At 37.4% G+C, this 18,842-nt stretch overlaps 2 protein-coding genes across 2 annotated transcripts in view; both read left to right on the forward strand.

Moving 5' to 3' along the window:
• The window catches only part of LOC117937215 (mucin-13-like), a 7,561-nt gene extending 5,903 nt beyond the window's left edge, over window positions 1-1,658 (forward strand). Inside the window, exons 10-12 of the mRNA XM_034861006.1 lie at window positions 17-104; window positions 413-686; window positions 927-1,658. Of these exons, the coding sequence (XP_034716897.1) occupies window positions 17-104; window positions 413-686; window positions 927-1,082 (518 nt within the window). The 3' untranslated portion in view covers window positions 1,083-1,658. The remainder of the gene's footprint in view (window positions 1-16; window positions 105-412; window positions 687-926) is intronic.
• Window positions 1,659-3,609: 1,951 nt separating this feature from the next.
• Window positions 3,610-18,842, forward strand: part of lrp2b (low density lipoprotein receptor-related protein 2b) — a 45,773-nt gene continuing 30,540 nt past the window's right edge. The window contains exons 1-24 of the mRNA XM_034860816.1: window positions 3,610-3,728; window positions 4,610-4,720; window positions 4,942-5,064; window positions 5,395-5,511; window positions 5,709-5,819; window positions 7,103-7,219; window positions 7,710-7,826; window positions 8,097-8,240; window positions 8,699-8,815; window positions 9,205-9,333; window positions 9,649-9,818; window positions 10,050-10,273; window positions 11,461-11,667; window positions 11,807-12,009; window positions 12,283-12,423; window positions 12,816-13,025; window positions 13,235-13,427; window positions 13,842-13,967; window positions 14,091-14,221; window positions 14,660-14,797; window positions 17,589-17,867; window positions 17,961-18,200; window positions 18,324-18,446; window positions 18,632-18,747. Coding sequence (XP_034716707.1) covers window positions 3,662-3,728; window positions 4,610-4,720; window positions 4,942-5,064; window positions 5,395-5,511; window positions 5,709-5,819; window positions 7,103-7,219; window positions 7,710-7,826; window positions 8,097-8,240; window positions 8,699-8,815; window positions 9,205-9,333; window positions 9,649-9,818; window positions 10,050-10,273; window positions 11,461-11,667; window positions 11,807-12,009; window positions 12,283-12,423; window positions 12,816-13,025; window positions 13,235-13,427; window positions 13,842-13,967; window positions 14,091-14,221; window positions 14,660-14,797; window positions 17,589-17,867; window positions 17,961-18,200; window positions 18,324-18,446; window positions 18,632-18,747 — 3,654 coding nt within the window. The 5' untranslated portion in view covers window positions 3,610-3,661. The remainder of the gene's footprint in view (window positions 3,729-4,609; window positions 4,721-4,941; window positions 5,065-5,394; window positions 5,512-5,708; window positions 5,820-7,102; window positions 7,220-7,709; window positions 7,827-8,096; window positions 8,241-8,698; window positions 8,816-9,204; window positions 9,334-9,648; window positions 9,819-10,049; window positions 10,274-11,460; window positions 11,668-11,806; window positions 12,010-12,282; window positions 12,424-12,815; window positions 13,026-13,234; window positions 13,428-13,841; window positions 13,968-14,090; window positions 14,222-14,659; window positions 14,798-17,588; window positions 17,868-17,960; window positions 18,201-18,323; window positions 18,447-18,631; window positions 18,748-18,842) is intronic.

Below are 18,842 nucleotides of genomic sequence, written 5' to 3' on the forward strand. Positions count from 1 at the left end.
CATTGGGTTTTGTTAGCATGGAAGCTGGTGCTGGTAATCGTTGGCTCTGTGCTCGGGGGACTGCTGCTCATCACACTCATTCTTCTGCCTATAGTGGCACTCAAGTGAGTTTCTCATCTATTCACTCACCCATGTCTAGTCATTCATTACTGCCTCTGCCTCTGTGTCATGTTCATCTCTCACTTACGCTAAACATTAACCTTTATGTAACCCATCAGATTAATTATGAACCTTTATTATTGTGTCATGGTACCCTGGTGTTTTCAACGTGTCATTATTTTAGAAACACATATATTTAGGACTTAATTTAAGTCATAGAAAATCAATTCACAAATGCAATGATGCCTTTTACGCAGACATACAGATTCAGCGACAGTAGAATGTAATGTGTTAATTTGTTTTATTTTGTTAGATCCTCAAAGAAAAGCTCCAAGATGGACAAAAATGCAGATATTGGGAAGCCTTACATTAGCCACCCTCCTGCCAATAAACCATTGGTTAACAGCAGCTTCGCCAACAGCCAGGCGACCTCTGTTAACAGGCAAGCCAACGGCCTGTCAGCCTTTGCCAATGCTGGGGTGCCCAGGATCCCACGGGCCACAACCACCAGCTGGGACAGCAGGCCCGACCTGGAGATGTCTCCAAACACCAGCCGGCAAAACTTGATCCCTGTGGGGAGGAACTCTGTGAGTATACGTCTGTGTATTTGATGAACTAAGAGGAGCAACGTCGGAGAGTAGTAAGGGTTGATTAAAAAGTATAAAATGTAAAAACTATTTCCTAGAAAGGTTTGGTTCATGGAACAGAAAGAGCCAAAGTAGAATGTTATTAGAAACTACTCAGAAGAGTAAGAGAAGTTAACGTTTGGGATACACATGGCTGGTTTTGCAATTCCCTCATGAAGAAACTCTCTTTTTTCATTGTAGCGTTACTACGACGACCATGATGACAACCAGTATGCTCAGGCTCCCTCCCGGACTAACCCCTATGCCCAGAATCGACCTGAGATCAACCCATATGCTCAGAACCAAGGCAACAGCAATCCTTACTACATGCACGACGATGAAAGACGGTTGAATTAATGAAGATGATCAAAGATTCCTCCTGCAGTGACATTTACCCAGATCAAGACCTCTTCCCCCTCCCCAAATAACTGTACACCATTAAAACACCATCATGCTGAGCGTTGTGGGAATAGAAACACAAACGTTTCATAGGTCCTATGCAGTATTGTGAACGCTATGTTGATCCATTATAAGCTTTCATAAATCATTCCTTTCATTCCTTTATTATTCTTTGTTCATGTTTGGGATATGATCTGCACTGTAGGTCTTTATAAAAGGTTCTTAGTATCATTCTTGTTAATTAATGAGAACATTACTCTTTTGAGAATGTCTAATTGTTCATTGATATTGACAGACAGAAATGAGGAGCTGTTCGATACCATTGCACAGATAATGTCTCCCTCGTCTATGTATTTACAACTTCTTACCACCATGTTTTGTTTCACTCAGATTTTGTAAACGAGATGAAGCTTTTTTTTTTATGAAATAGAATTAAATGACTTATTCCTCCAAATCAGAGCATGTTAGGGCCCTCTATATATTTCATGTTATTATTTGTATAAATGTTTACTAAATTGAAATTGTTTGGTGTTTTATTTTGTTCAACTGAGTCACTTTTCAAGCGGTTATTCAACATGAATTAAATAGTATTACAATATTTAGAACTATTTTACCACGTATCTTATTTTATTATTTTGTCTTTTTCTGTCACAACAAATCATCACAATATTTAATTGATTTTAACCCTGTGAATATATTTAAAAAAAAAACTTTTTTAGTAATAAATAAAGATTTCCCATTACTTATAATTTTCATTTATAATCTAAACATATTTTAGCCATCCCCATTAATCAACTTATTATTATTATTATTATTATTATTATTAATAAACTGCTTTTGTCAAGTCAAACACCAATCACCGTGTATGCCATGTACAAAGGTGGTTTCAGTGTGCACTGCTGTCTCTCATTCTTCCGCTGGAGGGCGTCATGAACACAGGGTCAACATACAAGCAGGAGGCCAATGCATGGTGCCTAAACTGATGGGTTTTTCTGCAGGTCAGCTTCCCTTTTAATCTGGTCCCAAAGAAGTAAAAATGCTTTAAAGAAATAGACATTGAGTGTGTCCCTTTAAAGTAATAGTCCAAATATATTTACATTTACAAAATGTAAAGATTGTCCTTAAAGTTTCCTATTGTGCTGTGGACAGTAAAGCGTGTGGGTTCCTCCTCTCAAACAAATACATCATTCTACATCACTGTAGATGTGTTTACGGAATTTAAGTTAAAAGCAAATGTGTCCGTTTTCAATGCGTTGTACAAATGTTATTTTTTAGAAGAAAAGAACAGTGAAACAGTGACTGCACAGCAGGTATATCAGCTAGAGGGGCGTGGCGCAGTGGAAGATACATAACCCCTAGTTGATCCAGAGGCGTGCAACCTCTGATATATAGCAAAAATGTAAGTTGCTTTGGATAAAAGCATCAGCTAAATGATATGTAATGTATGAAAAAAACACTTGGTCTAAAGCTTGAGTGGCTGGGAACACATATATAATAATTTGTGTTGTGGGAAGATAACATCTGATTTGTTGAATGCTGATATACCCTGTGCCGGAACACGTACTAAATATGATCATATTTAGCTGTAGCTTGATGACAGTTGTTTCTCTACTGAGGAAGATAAATATGACAAAACAGCATTTGCCACTAGTAGATATTCACCACTTTTTGTTTGTCTCAAAGCAATATCCCTGTGTGCTGTAAACCAATTAAGCAGATATACTGTGACAATGTCAAATGTTGAAAAATGCAATAAAAGCCACCAAAGCTGTCAATGTTAAGTTTGTTTGATGGTTGTAGCTAATGTGTCAGTCAATTAATTGACATTAGGATTTCCCAAAAAGCTCATTTAATAATAATCTTATTTGTTATTCTCAAAGTGTGAAATTTATTGACCATAACACATCCCTGTAGTTGTGCAAGACAAATGTATCATTTATGTAGAAAATGTAAAAATAGTACCTACAACACATTTCTTAAGACCTTATATTGTACACAAACACCTTTCCTAAATGCAATTACAAAAGGTATATCAACAATGTGTATTGCACATATATTGTATTTGCGTGCAATTAATTAAACAGCTGTCATATACACTCATATACCCTTTTTTTACCACATCACACATGACTACCTTTGTGTACACCAATCTTACAAAATATATTCAGATTGGAATTATGTTCTTAAAGGTTCTTTGTAGGATGTAAAGAACTAATAAAAGAAGAAGGCTTGTTAAAAAACTCTCATGATCATCACTATTTTCAGGACCGGTGTAGACTGTATCAACTCTGGTATTGGCAAATTGAACAGTTTTGCTGATGTGGACAATATACCAACAGGTAAAAGTTAATCTTAGATGAAGTTTATGTAAAGAAGCGAGCCATAAAAGCTGTGTTACAGTATGTCACGTTGTTGGTCTGCTGGTGGCTCCGGGTCGAACATCTCAGTCCCAAAGGCTTTATCTTCCTCAGGCTCATAACACAGTCAGATGTAGCATGACTGTACATACTCTGTCAAACGGACACAAAAATTAAATAATGGTCCTTAGAAGTCTTCATCTTCTGTCTCTTCTACTGTTGGCCAAAGGAATTCAAATTTCTCAAGGTACGTATCTTCTTGATTTCACAACAATATGTTTTCTAGTCACACATTGTTGTTAAAACTTAGTAATGAGAGAAGAATAAACATACTTGCTAATGGTCAGGATTGGGAATTTTGGATGTATGCATCATCAGTGTTATTTTGACCAAAATATTGAGTTTTAAGGGATTTCATTTTTTATAATTACTGTAGTTTTTAAACTGTAAAAATGTTTAGAGGTCTGTGCTTGGAGTTCCTTGACACCCCAAGAAATTATTGCATGAATTAAAATCACGACAATTTTAGCTGTTTTAATTTATTAACACAACAATCTATTTTTTTAAAGTTGACTTGCGAAATTATAAAAATTATATATTATAAAATATTGTGAAAATAATTTTTTTTAAAGTAAAGGTTTACACACAAATATATATGTATGATAAAATTTACGTGTCTCTGTGCTAGTTTAGACAACAATTATCTATTTTAAATGATGCGCTGCCAAGGTAATAGGACCTACTGTTTATTTATGGTTAAGAATTAACTTTCCTTTAATTACAGAATCACATGTTTTCAGGTTCAAATGTTGCACACTTAGTGTGGCTTCAGCTGTCATAAAAATGGTAACTCATTTGTCAAGGAAATTGTAAAAAGTTTTTTTTTAAATTTAAGCATGGACATTGCCTTCCAGGGAAATCTAACATTGCATTTTAAACATATTAAATGCGTAAACCTATTCTAAGGCACTCCATGCAACTAAAATCATGCAGGTCGAGACTACATTATTACCTTAAAAAGATGAATGATAACAGTCGTTTAAAACTCATCCTCCTGTCTGTGTGTGTGTGTATGTGTGTGTGTGTGTGTGTGTGTGTGTGTGTGTGTGTTTGTGTATTTTTTTGTAGGAAGTTGTGGCAATGGGGAGTTTCAGTGTACTAATGGACAATGCATCAACATAGCTTGGAAGTGTGATGGGACTAAAGACTGTGCAGATGACTCTGATGAGCTGAACTGTCGTGAGTATGACAATCATAGGCGCAATTTACAGGGGGAATGGGGGGGTCACCCCCCCAATAATCAAAACTGTCCAGCACAACATAGACACAGATAGATGTCTGTTAACTGGGGAAGTTTTTGGCAGGAAAAGAACAAACAAATAAAGGAACATAAAACCATACCCCAACACAGTACTATTATTTATGTGTAAACTTTTCAAATGTTCTGTTCTTTGTGGCAGCCCCTCCATCATGCACCTTGCAGCAATTTCAATGTGTGACAAGCGGTGAATGCATCTCTTTGGGATTTGTCTGCGATGGAGAGGAGGATTGCATCGATGGCTCAGATGAACAAAGAACCTGTGGTATGCAGCATTTATTGTTATTGTGGTGTTGTTTACAGTGAGAGACTGACTCAAAAAATATCATGAAAATGGAATGAAAGTAGTGCATGTGAAGTTTCATATCATGCTGTAAAAAGCTGCATGTTCATGTGCAGTAATGAAGAGTAAAACCACTAGGTGGCCACATCAAGTCATTATAAAACTGAAGCCTTTTAATAATGAAATGCACAGAGTGAGAATTAAACTTGTAAATAAACTTCATGATTAAGCATGTTGTGATTTCACATTCCAAATTACAATTCTGCAACATTGCATTTTAAGACTAAACCCAGTCACATGTTCTCGGTTCAGGTGGACGGACCTGCAGCCCGGACCAGTTCACCTGCCAGGAGGGCCAGTGCATCCCTGGCAATTACAGATGTGACCATGTAAAGGACTGCGTGGACAACTCTGATGAGAACAACTGCAGTAAGTCTTTTACATCCAAACTTAGGACACTGTACTTTGAAATTAGTCCAAAATTCCCAACACTGATGTATACTGTAAGATATTTTTGTTCACCTCAATACTTTAAGGTTTTTTATATTGATCCTTTTATTTGCATTATTGCGCAGGAAATTGGTAGTCCTTTTAATTAATAAATAAGTTTGTGTTTTCTTTTGCAGACTATGCACATTGCACTGAGAAGACATGTGCTAATGGAGCCTGTTACAACAACTCTCAGTACTGCAATGGGCTGCAGAACTGTAGAGATGGCTCTGATGAATTTAACTGCAGTGAGTAAATAAGACTCATAGCAAACCCAGATGTCTTGGTTTAGTGATGGTTTAGCAGATACTTAAAAACATGTATGTTCTGTTCTGTAACACTAAGAACAAATGGAAGCTGGGTATCATCATGTTAAATAAAGAAAACGTTTTCTATGCAAAATAGTTGCTTCAGATAACATGGTAGGAATAGAGCAGTGATGTTGTGGTGTAAATGTTTACTGAGTTAAAAAAAAATCTTTGTCCTGTAAAATAATAACAAAGTGAATAATGGGACATTGGTATTAATAAAGTTAAATTGGTCTTATACGTTTGGATCACAGCCAAGCATAGATTGAAAGTTGGGAGTGTATTGCTCATAGTAGACAATTCTATGTTAAAAATGAAAAGATATGCTATCACAAGACACATATTTTTTTGATTGAACATATTACATTACAACATTTCAGCCACATACTCAATATAACGATCCAGAGAAAACATGCATATTAGTTAAAATAAATAAATAATAAATTTAAAAAATAGTATAGGCCTACGTAACATTTCCTGATGATTAATTAATTTAGTGTTATATTTTTCATGTTGAAAATATAAAATTATATTTTTACACTTAATTTTGATATTAGGATTATACACAATAATGTGTCATTCGAGTCCAAAAAGTAATTTAATGTGCACCGACAATGGTGAAAATAATTGCGTTAAAGATTGTGGTTCATCTTTGCAAACAATACATTTGTTTATTTAATTATCTCTGTGCATTGTTCATTTGAAGATGATGATGACCATACACTCTGCCAGTACTACTAACAAGACGTTCATATTTGTCTTAGGCTACATTTCCGGTCACCGTCTTTGTTTTGTGTTTAGCTAAATGACAATTTACGTTATGGCAAGATTAAAACAAAGATTGAGAAGCAGAGCAACATTTCTTATTCCAGCTGGATATAATGGTGGTCAAGGAAACTCAAAATGTCTTCAAAACAGCTGTAAGTGTTATAAATAATCTTAAAATGTTTCTTTGAACAAACTTTGGCGTCTACTTATCTTCAGCATAAATTAAACGTATGCTGAAACGTTAGTTAGCTTGTTAAGCTTGTTAAGCTAACTAACGTTACCTTTTGGTTCTTTTTCAGTTTTTACTTCCTCGTGCATTTGGTGACCCTAAAATTGAAACGTATTTAGCTGTTGCTTCAGTTTATGTTGCCCATAGTTCAAGGTTGTTTGACTTCAAGTGTACGTGCCTCATTTTTTTAGCACTTCTGAATTCACTCGCTGTGTTTTATTTTCAGCGTCACAGCACTGCCCCATCCACCAGTATCAGTGTGCTAATGGCTACTGTATCCCTAATTCCTTTGTGTGTGACCACTGGAACGACTGCGGGGACAACAGTGATGAGCAAGACTGTGGTAAAGATGAAAGTGTTTTGACAGGATTTGGTTTGACCATGATCCTGTTTTGTGTCACTTCGGTATGTAATTTCCATCTGAAACAAATTGGACAGTAGGCCTAGATATGATGTTAAAGTTATCTTATTAAAAGACTAATCTGTTCAACCGTAAATGTTGTAAATGCAACCCCGCAAATTCAAAATGCAGTGGTTTCTCATGTTCAAGTTGCTCAATAGTTTAATGCAAGGTCCTATTGCATACAGGTTAAGTGTATAAATATGGGCAACAGTTATGTCTGTATGGAAGACAAACTGTTTATTATTCTAAACAGATTTACAAAAATCATTCCTTTTAATTTTAAAATTGTTACGCTCCAAAAAGGCTTTTATCAAAGGCTGTAAATCTATAAGTGTTATATTTATTGTTAAGAAGAGTGTTTTTTTTTGTGTGTTTTTTTTATGGCCATGATTGAGATGACAAATCTGAATCCTATGTATTTATTCTTAAGCGTACCAGAGCTGTAATGGCGGTGAGTTCACATGTTCCAGTGGTCGTTGCATTCCTCAGCGCTGGGTGTGTGACCATTTCAATGACTGTGGGGACTACAGTGATGAGAAAGGATGTGGTGAGATAACTTGTTCTTATTAGCAGTTTAAACTGTATATTCAATATTGCACAATCATAAGTTGTATTGGTATAGATGTGGTTTCATTAAAGATTGACCACTGTGAGAAACAAATGACTGCAGTGATGGAATAACCCATTTTGAAAAAATGGTAGCAGAAGACTTTAAGGAAACGTAAAGAGTAGTCTAAACAAATGTTGACAGATGACCAAAATATAAAACTGCTATTTGCATAACTTAAACAATAGCTTGTCTTTTTGTGTTTTTTAGATAGTAACTCTAGAGACTGTTACCCTGGTGAGTGGGGATGCCCAGGCTCGTCAGTGTGTATACCAGTGGGCAAAGTGTGTGATGGCAAAACTGACTGTCCTGAAGGAACAGACGAGACCAACACCACAGCACAGCAAACATGCAGTAAGTCCCACAGATGTTAATGTTTTACATGGGTTAAAAATGTAGAATTCTGCAATGTATGCCTATTATACATGGATGTGTCTTAATGCAAGGTGAAAATAGCCTGATCAGAAAAAAAACACAGAATTCATTCATAGGGCTATACAGTACATTTAGGTTGAAGGGTTTTAGACATTACAGTGTATTGCACTCATCTATAATGTTTCACAGAAGTCAGCTGTTGAGACTGCAATATGGTACTTTTGCCTTGTATATAACTTCCTTTACATACACCTGGTTAAAGATGAACTTTGATCAGGTAATTTTCCTTTGGGCAAACACTAATGGCCTCTGTACTCAGGTGATGTTGGCTATAATGCTGGTCACAATACTGATAATGATGCCCTGGCAGACAAAGCTGGGCACATGATTCCAAATAAAGATTTATCCATGATGATTTATATGATTTTTACTCACAGGCCTGGTACAGTGCTCTGCCTTGAGTTGCGAGTTCCATTGCCACCCGTCTCCTCAGGGAGGCGCATGCTACTGCCCTGATGGTTTCACTGTGGCCAATGACAGCCGTTCCTGTGTAGGTGAGTGACATGTACCATGTTTGTTTTTGTGAAAACAAAATCTATATTCTTTATATGTGTACTGTAGTTAAGCAACAGGAGGAAGCGTTACTTGGTGAAGTTTTTAAGTGATTTTGAAATAGATACTTTTTGAAATCTCCTAACATTGTTGCAAGATCTGTGGATTACTTCCATGGTAACATAAATACATTGCATGATACCTTATTCTGCAATGTGGTGTTATTTTAGTGTTAAATGCTAGTTTGTTTTAATGAAGGGAGTATAGAGCCTTTGGTTAAATAGTCTATCATTTTATTTTGGCTTTTAATTTTCTTTGGTTGCCATTACTGTTATTGATCCTTATCCTAATGCCTAATAGATAACAAATGGCTTTTTGTTTTATTGCCCAGACTATAATGATTGTCAAATCTGGGGGATCTGTGACCAGCTGTGTGAAGATCGTCCTGGGACACACCACTGTAGCTGTGCTGATGGATACTTCTTGGAGCAGGGTCATATCTGCAAAGCCAATGTGTCGGGTACAGAAAGTCACACATCACAGTGTATCTTTATATGTTTCTGTTGCTAAATGATCTAAGGGGTGTTTTAAAGGGCAATATGACATAGTTAAGAGAACAATGCTTTAAATTAATTGTGCAATCTCTGGTATGTTGCTCATAAGAATAATAAGGCCTATTTCTTTTTACATTTCCTTAAAGTTAAGGTTTTTCTTTACATTTGATTTACATTTTGATTTGGTTTTCTAAAATATGTTTTTGATATAACTTTGTATAATTCTATCAAACATCTAAGATGACTTTTTGAAATAAATTCACTGCTGATGTGTTTTCCAGCTGGAATGCCACAGCTCATTTTCACCAACGGAGGTGATGTGATGATGGCTGATGTACACGGACGCTTTGTCAGAACTCTGGTGCCTTCCCAGGGCAAAGGTTATGCTGTAGGGGTGGGATATCACTGGCACAGCGACACAGTCTTTTGGAGTGATACATATACCAAAAAGGTCAGTCTGGAGCATTGTCTGGTGACATTTTGTGATGACAGTATTCTTTTTCCTCACCTTTTTTATAATTGTTTATATACAGTATGATTAACACCAGCTTCTTGTGTCTCCAAACTGCACCACTTTAGTTCAACAGCAATACTTTCTTTGGCAACTGAGAAGCTGTATTGTACGGTAGGTAAATTGAGCAGAAACACCCACTCGTCCTAAATCCTGTCATTCTCTTGCCAGGTGTACTCTGCCAACTACAATGGTGGTAACATTAAGGAGGTTCTGACTGCTGCAGTCCAAAATGTACAGAACATTGCTGTAGACTGGATCAACTTCAAACTTTATGTCTTAGAGGCTTTGATGCAGCGTATCGACATGTGCAACTTTAACGGAGGGAACAGGGTCACACTGTTGGCTGAAAACCTGCAGGCACCTCACGGCCTCGTCCTGGATCCTACCGTGGGGTGGGTTTAAATGCTTTAGTCTATCAAAGCTGCTTCCGAAGCTGCTGAGAAAGGCATACATGGCAATCCATTTCAGACAGAATTTCATGAGTTGCATGCCAAGAACATCTGATTTTAATAAGATAATGCTATGTAACAATGTATGGAATTTGCAAGGCCAATGTGTTTTTACAACACATTTTATACCCAAAGGCAACCCAATATGCTTTACAGATTACACAGAGTAAATCAAAAAACAAAACAAAAGAAACACTTAAATGCACATAGAATAAAACATAAAAAAATAATTAAAAGCAATAATGAAAAGGTGGGTCTTTAGCTTAGACTTAAAGGTAATTAGGATGGATCCGGTCTGATTGATCAAGTATCTTGGGCCTAAACCGTAGTGATTTAAAGACAAGTAATAGAAGTTTTGAAATTCTGTGAAATTTGATTGCCAATGTAATGATCTGAGAACTGTTGAACAGAGTTATTTATGTCCGAGTTATAATTTCTTTTCTTTTTTTAAATAAAACTTAAATTATGCAATGTGGTAAAGACTGGTCCAAAGTCTGCTCAATGTCATTTGTCAGGGATGACATGTTTACTTGTCATTTACGCTCATCAGTTAAAGCTTATTTATGTAAAATACAAAGTAAATCAGTGGCCACCCTACTAGATTTTGAATTAATCCTTTTAAAGAACTCCATAATTCTATAAAGCTGCCTGCACATAATCCCCAGTGGAACCACTCTGCACTGGCTGGCCTTTGTTTTCCTATGGAGAAAGCAGTGGAGACAACTGAGAGAAAGTGCTACCCTAAGTTTTGCGACCTCTCCGAATTACCGCCGAACACTGTGCTCATAGTTCAAATTATTTAAATTTACATACATAGACTGTATGAGATTATTTTATATTTTTACAGTCTATGGTCACAACCAAAGCCAGAAGCAGTAATGAAGTGTTCCTGCTTTGCACCCTACCTTGCAGTTTTGCAGCGGATCATATGTGGGCGGCTTTATATCCATTTGACCTGGCATCATGTGGCTCATATTGCATCCCTTTTTTAACAATGTGTTTATTGATTTTCAGTTTGCAAATCACATCAAGTTATACAATTTCTAACAGTTATATAGTTTACCTTAACCTAACACCCCAACCCACCCATTGTGCATCCCTTTAAGTTTTTATTTTTTGCTTGTTTGCAGCTACATGTTCTTCACAGACAAGGGCTATTCTAATGAGCAGATGAAGCTTGAGCGTGCCTTCATGGATGGCAGCAATCGTGTAGAGCTGGTGAAGACCAGACTCGGCATTCCAACCGGAATTACCCTAGATATTGTCACCAAGAGAGTCTACTGGTCTGACAGCCACTTTGACACGGTAGAGACAGTCACCTACAGTGGTTTGGACAGGTAAAGTTTGCACTAAAAATGTTTTTAGTCATTAAAGATTTCTCCCTACCTGTAGAATAACTTTAAGCTAAAAGGGAAACAATGACACATTCCATGTTGTGCTCTTCTTAATGGTTATTAAGGTGTTTTTGTTTCCCAGGAAAATAGTCCTCAATGGTGGAACCCAGGCTCCACATCCTTTTGGAATTGCGGTATTTGAAAACCACGTGTTCTTCACTGACTGGACCAAGATGGGTGTGGTGAGAGCCAACCGGTTCAAAGACAACAACCCAGCACTGCTCTATCGTACCACAAAGCGACCGGGCCATGTTGTAGTCTCACACGCTGTCCTGCAACCTGTTGGTATGGAGATGCACTTACAACCTGTAACAAGTTGGATTAAATTCAGTGGTCAGAGATGTCCAATTGATTCTGCTGCTTGGATAGAATTTATTCCTTCTTTTTTATGCATATCCTTTTTATTGTCATTGCTTTCCTCAAAGAGCAACCCACTCTTCCCTTTTGTTTAACACTAGATACACTCTCAATCTCATTTATGTTTATGAATTAATACTACATCAATAAGAAAACGGTGTTGTCATAAAATGAACAGATCTGTCATGTCGTGCCCTTTAGTGATAAACCCTTGCGGCAGACACAACGGGGGTTGTCAGCAGATTTGTGTATTGAGTCACCGCTCCGACAATGCCGGTCTGGGCTTCCGCTGCAAGTGCCGCCATGGCTACGACCTGCACGCTGACCATCAGACCTGCTTTAGTGAGTTTCTCTTGATTAAGGGCAAAATTTCCTGTTAAGAGTTGGTCACTTGGTTATTTATTTTACAATATTCTCTGTATTCTGCGGTCAGATGCCCATGTTTTTAATTAGTCATAAAATGATATAGATGAAATTTACAATATTGTGAAAACATTTTCAAAATTTCAATTTAGAAAAAATGTAATCATTTATGTCATCATTTTATTTCATCATTCAATTGCTGGTAGTTTTGCATCACACTTAAGCTATAATGTTCATGAGCATAACAGACTTTTCCAACTTGAATATTTTTATCTCAGTTACTTACTGTACTAACAACAAACCTTTAGAATAAAATTGGTAAGACAGTATGTTTGCCTGCTAGTAATCACTGCCACTCACTCTTTGAACAGAGGTGAAGGACTACTTGCTGTTGGCCACCTCTCTGGGTGTGCGGGGAATCCCGCTGAATGTATCCCTCCAGGAGGACATCACCCTGCCCCTCACAGGGCTCGGGACGTCTTTCTCTGGCTCTGCTGTGGAGTTTGATGGCAACGAGGAAGCCATTTTCTACAACGACAGGTCTACAGGCCTTGTCTATAAGTCAAACCTCAATGGCACTGGTAATTTTTTTTAATTTGTGTTATAAAACAACAATACAAGAGCACTAAGGGAGATCTCGTGTAATAGAAATGTTGTTTGTGATTTGGCAGAATTAATTTGTAAGTTAATTTATTACCCATAAAATATAATACAGAATTTTGTCTTTCAAGACTTTATTCTTAATACTGTGTGTCACATCACAGTATTGATTTTCTCTATGCATTCTTAGTGCAACAGATGTTGACAGGCTACAGAGTGGGAATGGTTGACGCCATGGCTTATGACTGGACCTCCAAAGTTTTGTTTTGGACTACAAGCACCTACAAGGCGGTGGTGGCCTTTAGAGTCACAGACAAGTCGAGACGAGACATTGTGACAGGAATAAAGAACCCAAAAGGAATTGCAGTGCATCCTAGTGCTGGGTGAGTGCTCAAATATATCATGCGTAAATACTGGAGAGTTATTTGTTTGCCCTGAGGAGATTTCAGGTTGGATGGACATGACATTCACTGTTTTACAACATGACAGTCAAGTTATGGTAGTGCGGATTGATTTTATTGATATCGTTTGAAAACCAATGCTTTTTCTGTAATCTACATTAGTCCAGTTTGCCTCTATTTACTCCAGATTGCTTCTATTTAAGAAATACTGGTAATTAAATTTTATTGAAATAGTTTACTGAATGCCAAATGCAGCCATAATTGAATACCTTCAGGCTCCACGGTTTTGTCAATCCATAAAATGACATAAAGGTTAACTGATTTCATTATATTTCATTTTGATTGAAACTAAACAGATCTGTTCTCTTGTGCATGTAATCAAACGTTGATCCACAGTTACTTGTTCTGGTCTGACTGGTACCGTCCAGCCGTCATAATGAGAGGCTTCACTGATGGCAGTAATGCTGTTCCTCTAGTCAACACAACACTGGGATGGCCGTATGGACTTTCTGTTGACTATGTGTAAGCAGAATGATAACCTAAAGTGAACAATTCTCAGGGTGTTCAAGGAATAAAAGAATGTTGTGTGGACTACAGTATTCCTTTATATTTGCTGGTTAATTCCTTGCGATTAATCTTCAACAGGATGGACAGGCTGTACTGGGTGGATTCCCAATTGGACCAGATTGGACACATCGGCATAGAAGGATATGACAGACAGACATTTACTAACATTGGCCAGATCACTCAACCCTACTCTCTAACAATTTTTTCAGGTGAGTTTCATGGGTTTTCCTCATGAGTCCCACCGATATTACTCATGCATAAGATTATTCAAATTGTATAAGATATTCAGGTTTGTCTTCAGCTTTGACAAAATAAAACACAAACTTCAATGTAAACAAAAGCCAGACCAAAAACTGAGGATAACTTAAATTAATGTATGCTTCCCATCTAATCAATGAACGCCCAATACTATAAACAAGTATTAAACATTTCTTTCGTTAACAACATTGTTGTGCAAATTCAAGTTGTAGTTGCACATTAATAAAATGTTATAATGCCACTTATTTTACCTTATAACGTATTAAGCAATTTACTTTGCCTGTGCTAAAATGACTCACAGAGATACTCATTTATATACTTTGTAAATGTGGATTCATTTTTACGTACGGTATCTAAAAGCTACTGAACCATGTGTTTTTGTCTTGTAGACTACCTGTATGTGTCTGACACAAGGACAAGAGCAATATTCGAGATGAGGAAGAGGGATGCAGGAGGAAACATTATGATCAGACAAGGAATCACTGGCATCATGAATGTCAAGGCCTACACAGCTGACCTCCATAGCAGTAAGTGTTCACACAGAGAGTTTGCAGATAATTTAACACTCCAGTCCCACAGTAGAAGATTGACAGTGGTAAGTAGAGGCAACATTTTTGACAGTTTAGATAACTGTGTAAGACAGAGAGGAGTTGACTGCTAGTAGTCGGGGAGAGCGGTGACAAAATAGATCTTGAAGAGGCGAGAAGGATATGATGGAATATATGGTGGAAAACTAAGAAATACTATATCCTGACATTGTCGGACTGGTGTCTATACTTGTTGAATCGACCATAGGTCATCCCGTGATAGAAAAAGAAGGAACAAGAGTAAGTAGAATGTCTCTCCCAAACTACAGGCAGGTAACTCTCTGATAGCCTCGTTATTTCTACTAGTGAGCTAAAAGAAACACAACAGAAAGTAAAGAGACAATGAAAAGAATTGTAGAGCAAGCAATAACGAGCTCCAAGGCGCGGTCGACGTCCTTCATCATATCGGAAAACCAACACCTGCCAGCTCTCGGCCAATAGCAATCATCATCAGATTCTCCCAGAGGTCCTACAGAGGTGCGCTATAGAAGGCAGCAAAAAAATCACCCCATCAGAACAAGCTCGGCTTTGTTAAAGATCTCCCTCTACTTGTCAAATAGGCCACTGAAAATGTGTCCGTTGGTGAGTAAGGCACGCAGTGAGGGAAAGCCTGCTTACTCTGTTGGAGCCCAAGCCTTTAGGGAGCACAAGGAAGGAAATCACCTGAAGTACTAAACTATACTGACGGTGACCTCAAATCACCAGAATGATGAGCAAAAGACATAACTCCATGTCCAAATATTCTTGATAATGTCTTGATAAAATATATAATATTTCTTTTTTGGCACACAACCAAAATGAATATCCAAGTTCTTAGTTTATTTGTGTTGCTTTATTATTGAGCCTGGTCCTAAGTATTGTTTAGTAAATGTTTCTGTTGGATATCTTAAAGAATATTCTTATTGACCAACATTCTGAGAGACTATTATTTTAAATATGTGGTCTCTTTTCTTTTTTGGAACTCAACACTCAGAGGCTTTACTTTCCACCAATAACCCTGTTATTATCCTAAGGTGCAGGTTGATGCTCGGTATCACATTATTAGGTAACTTGTTTTGTAGTATTTTATACGCTTTTTCTAGCTGCACATATTTCATTGTCGGAAGTTTCTTTAAATTCCAGGGTTTTTTGAAATATTACCAAACATAAAGCATTGTTTTTATTTGTTAAACAGCTGAACACAGATTTTTATCGTTTTGTCAGGAATCTCATTCAACTTCAAGTGATGTAAATTTTTGGAGAACTCATTGGGGTAATGAGTTATGGTTTTCTCACTGCTCAGAAAGATCAGTAGGTGTCTTAACGCTGTAGCAAAGGTATAATGGTGACATTCTACACACAGATTCAGATCCAAAAGGGCATTTTATTTTCAAAAAACAAGATTTTTTTGTTTTCAATGTACATGGGTACAATTCTGATCTAGAAAACTTCCAACTATTTGCTGACATAGGGAATAGACTCAAACGTTGGTTAACAAATTTTCCAAACTCTCATATTTTGCTTGGAGGAGAACCTAATGTTACTTTAAATTCCCAGATTGATAGATGGCAACCTGCATTTGATAGTGGTGGAAAGACATACTTTAAGCTTTTCATGGAAAGATATGATTTAACTGACAAATGGAGAGTTAAATTTCTGGATGTTTTATCCTTCACCTAGAGTAAAAAGACAAAACTAGGCTTCTCGTATAGACTTTTGGCTAGTGTCAAAAATTATTTAAAGAACAAGATGTGTCAGTAAATATTCTTTCCTGCCCCCTAAGCAATCATAAAGCAATTTACACATCTATTAAATTATTTCCCTCAGATGGTTGCAAAAGCAAATTATTGGAAATGAAATAACTCTCTTCTTAAAGTTGAGGAGGCTAAACAGAAAATCCCATAGCTGGTTAGCAATCTTGCTAAAATGAGGAACTTAGAGGAACAAAAAGTTATCACAGGTTTATCGGTCCTGTCTCAGATATTACAAGATGCTTTAACAGAGGAGGGAAAGATAGAAATGTTTAATTTACAAGAGAACCTGGATAAAATATAGCGGAAGGAGCTTTCATTATGTCTCGGAAGCAGTGGTTAAAAGAAGGAGAACAGAATTCGTCATATTTCTTCAAACTGGAACTTACCATGCCAGAGTTAATACCATTAATGAGTTAAACATTGACATATTTAACATTTGCTACTCATTTTACAAAAAGCCATACTTCAGAATATTCAGAAAATGATGTCTCTATATTCATCAACTCTCTACATAACACCCCTCAACTTGACAACTCAGAAAGGGATCTTTGTGATCTCCCTTTAACCCTGGCAGAGGTCAGTGAATTTTTGGAACTTTAAAAGACAACAAGTCCCTGGGGACAGACGGTTCATTGTCTGACTGTTTCCCAACAGATGGCGCCCTTCTTATGGCAGATATTTAATGAAAGCATATCAACCACTACCTTACCTTGGAGTTTGATTACTTTAATCCCTAAACCACACAAGGATTTACATTTTAGTAATAACTGGCATCCAATTTGTCTTTTCAATAATGATTATTTAATTGTTATTATTACATTATTACACATTCTTCAATAAATCTTGATTAAAAAAATAAAAGATATTCATATTACATTCTTTCTACTTAAACTAAAATTATCAATAACTGTAGGGCCAGGGCCATAGTTGAGCTGTGAGTCAGCCAGATATAATAATCCAGAAACCTGCTGACTGCTTCTTCATCATCCTCCTAACAGCGTTCACCAGCCGCTGCAATATGGTACCCAACGGGCGATGCAGCCACTTCTGTTTCCCTACTCCCTCCTACAGTCGAGTGTGTGGCTGTCCATACGGCATGAAACTTCAGTCCAATCAGAGGGACTGCATCAAGGACGATTCTGTTCCTCCACCTGACAACAACTGTGGCGACTACGCCTTTGAGTGTGACGAAGGACGCTGCAGGCCCAACTCTTACCGCTGTGATGGAATTGTTGATTGCATAGATAAGACTGATGAGGCGAACTGCACTGATACAGGTGAATGTATAATATAAACAGAGGGGGGGTTTGAGTAGCATCAAAATTATTGAGCAAACAGTTTTATTAATCTGCTTTGTATATATTTCCCAGGAGCAACCTGCTCTCCACAAGCGTTCACCTGCAACAACAAGCACTGTATTCTGTCCAGTTGGCGCTGTGATGGCATGGACGACTGTGGCGACGGTTCTGATGAAATGAACTGTCCCACCCGTCTCCCTACCACCTGTGCTGCCAGCTCCTTTACCTGTGATAACAACAGGTGTATCTCTCAAATATGGGTGTGTGACGGTGACAACGACTGCGGTGATGGCTCTGATGAACACAACTGCAGTAAATATCTTTCCCTTTTTTAGACCAGTTACTTGTGTAATGGGATTTTACTTTATAGAAAACTGGGCAAGCAAATGTAATGTAACAAAACTCTGATTTATGCGCTGCATCTGTGACTGATAGATTCAACCATCACTACATGCCCTCCTGCCTACTTCCTGTGTCCTGACCACCGCTGCATCCATAACTCCTATGTGTGTGATGGAGACCAGGACTGCCTTGATGGCTCTGATGAGAAAAACTGTGGTAGGAATTACTATAACTTCAATCTTTTTTGTTTTTGTTTTCTGTTTCAGTTATGTTGATCATTTAAGACAGAACACTTTATTGAGCCAAAAAGACTAAGTTTTGGGTTTAAAAATACCTGTTTGTTTCTATTTTGTTTAATTAAATTTACCTTTACCTCTTGTTCTTCTCCCTTTCACTTTAAGAGTTTGCCTGTGCCTCCTATGAGTTTGCCTGTGCCAGTGGGGACCAGTGTGTCAGTTCGTGGTATCGGTGTGATGGAGTGTTTGACTGCCGGGACCATTCTGATGAACGAGACTGTCGTAAGCTAGCTACACTGAATATATACACTCACCGGCCACTTTATTAGGTACACCTGTCCAACTGCTCGTTAACACTTAATTTCTAAGCAGCCAA

The sequence above is a fragment of the Etheostoma cragini genome, chromosome 21 (genome assembly GCF_013103735.1).
Source record: "Etheostoma cragini isolate CJK2018 chromosome 21, CSU_Ecrag_1.0, whole genome shotgun sequence".
Classification (NCBI taxonomy): Eukaryota; Metazoa; Chordata; class Actinopteri; order Perciformes; family Percidae; genus Etheostoma; species Etheostoma cragini.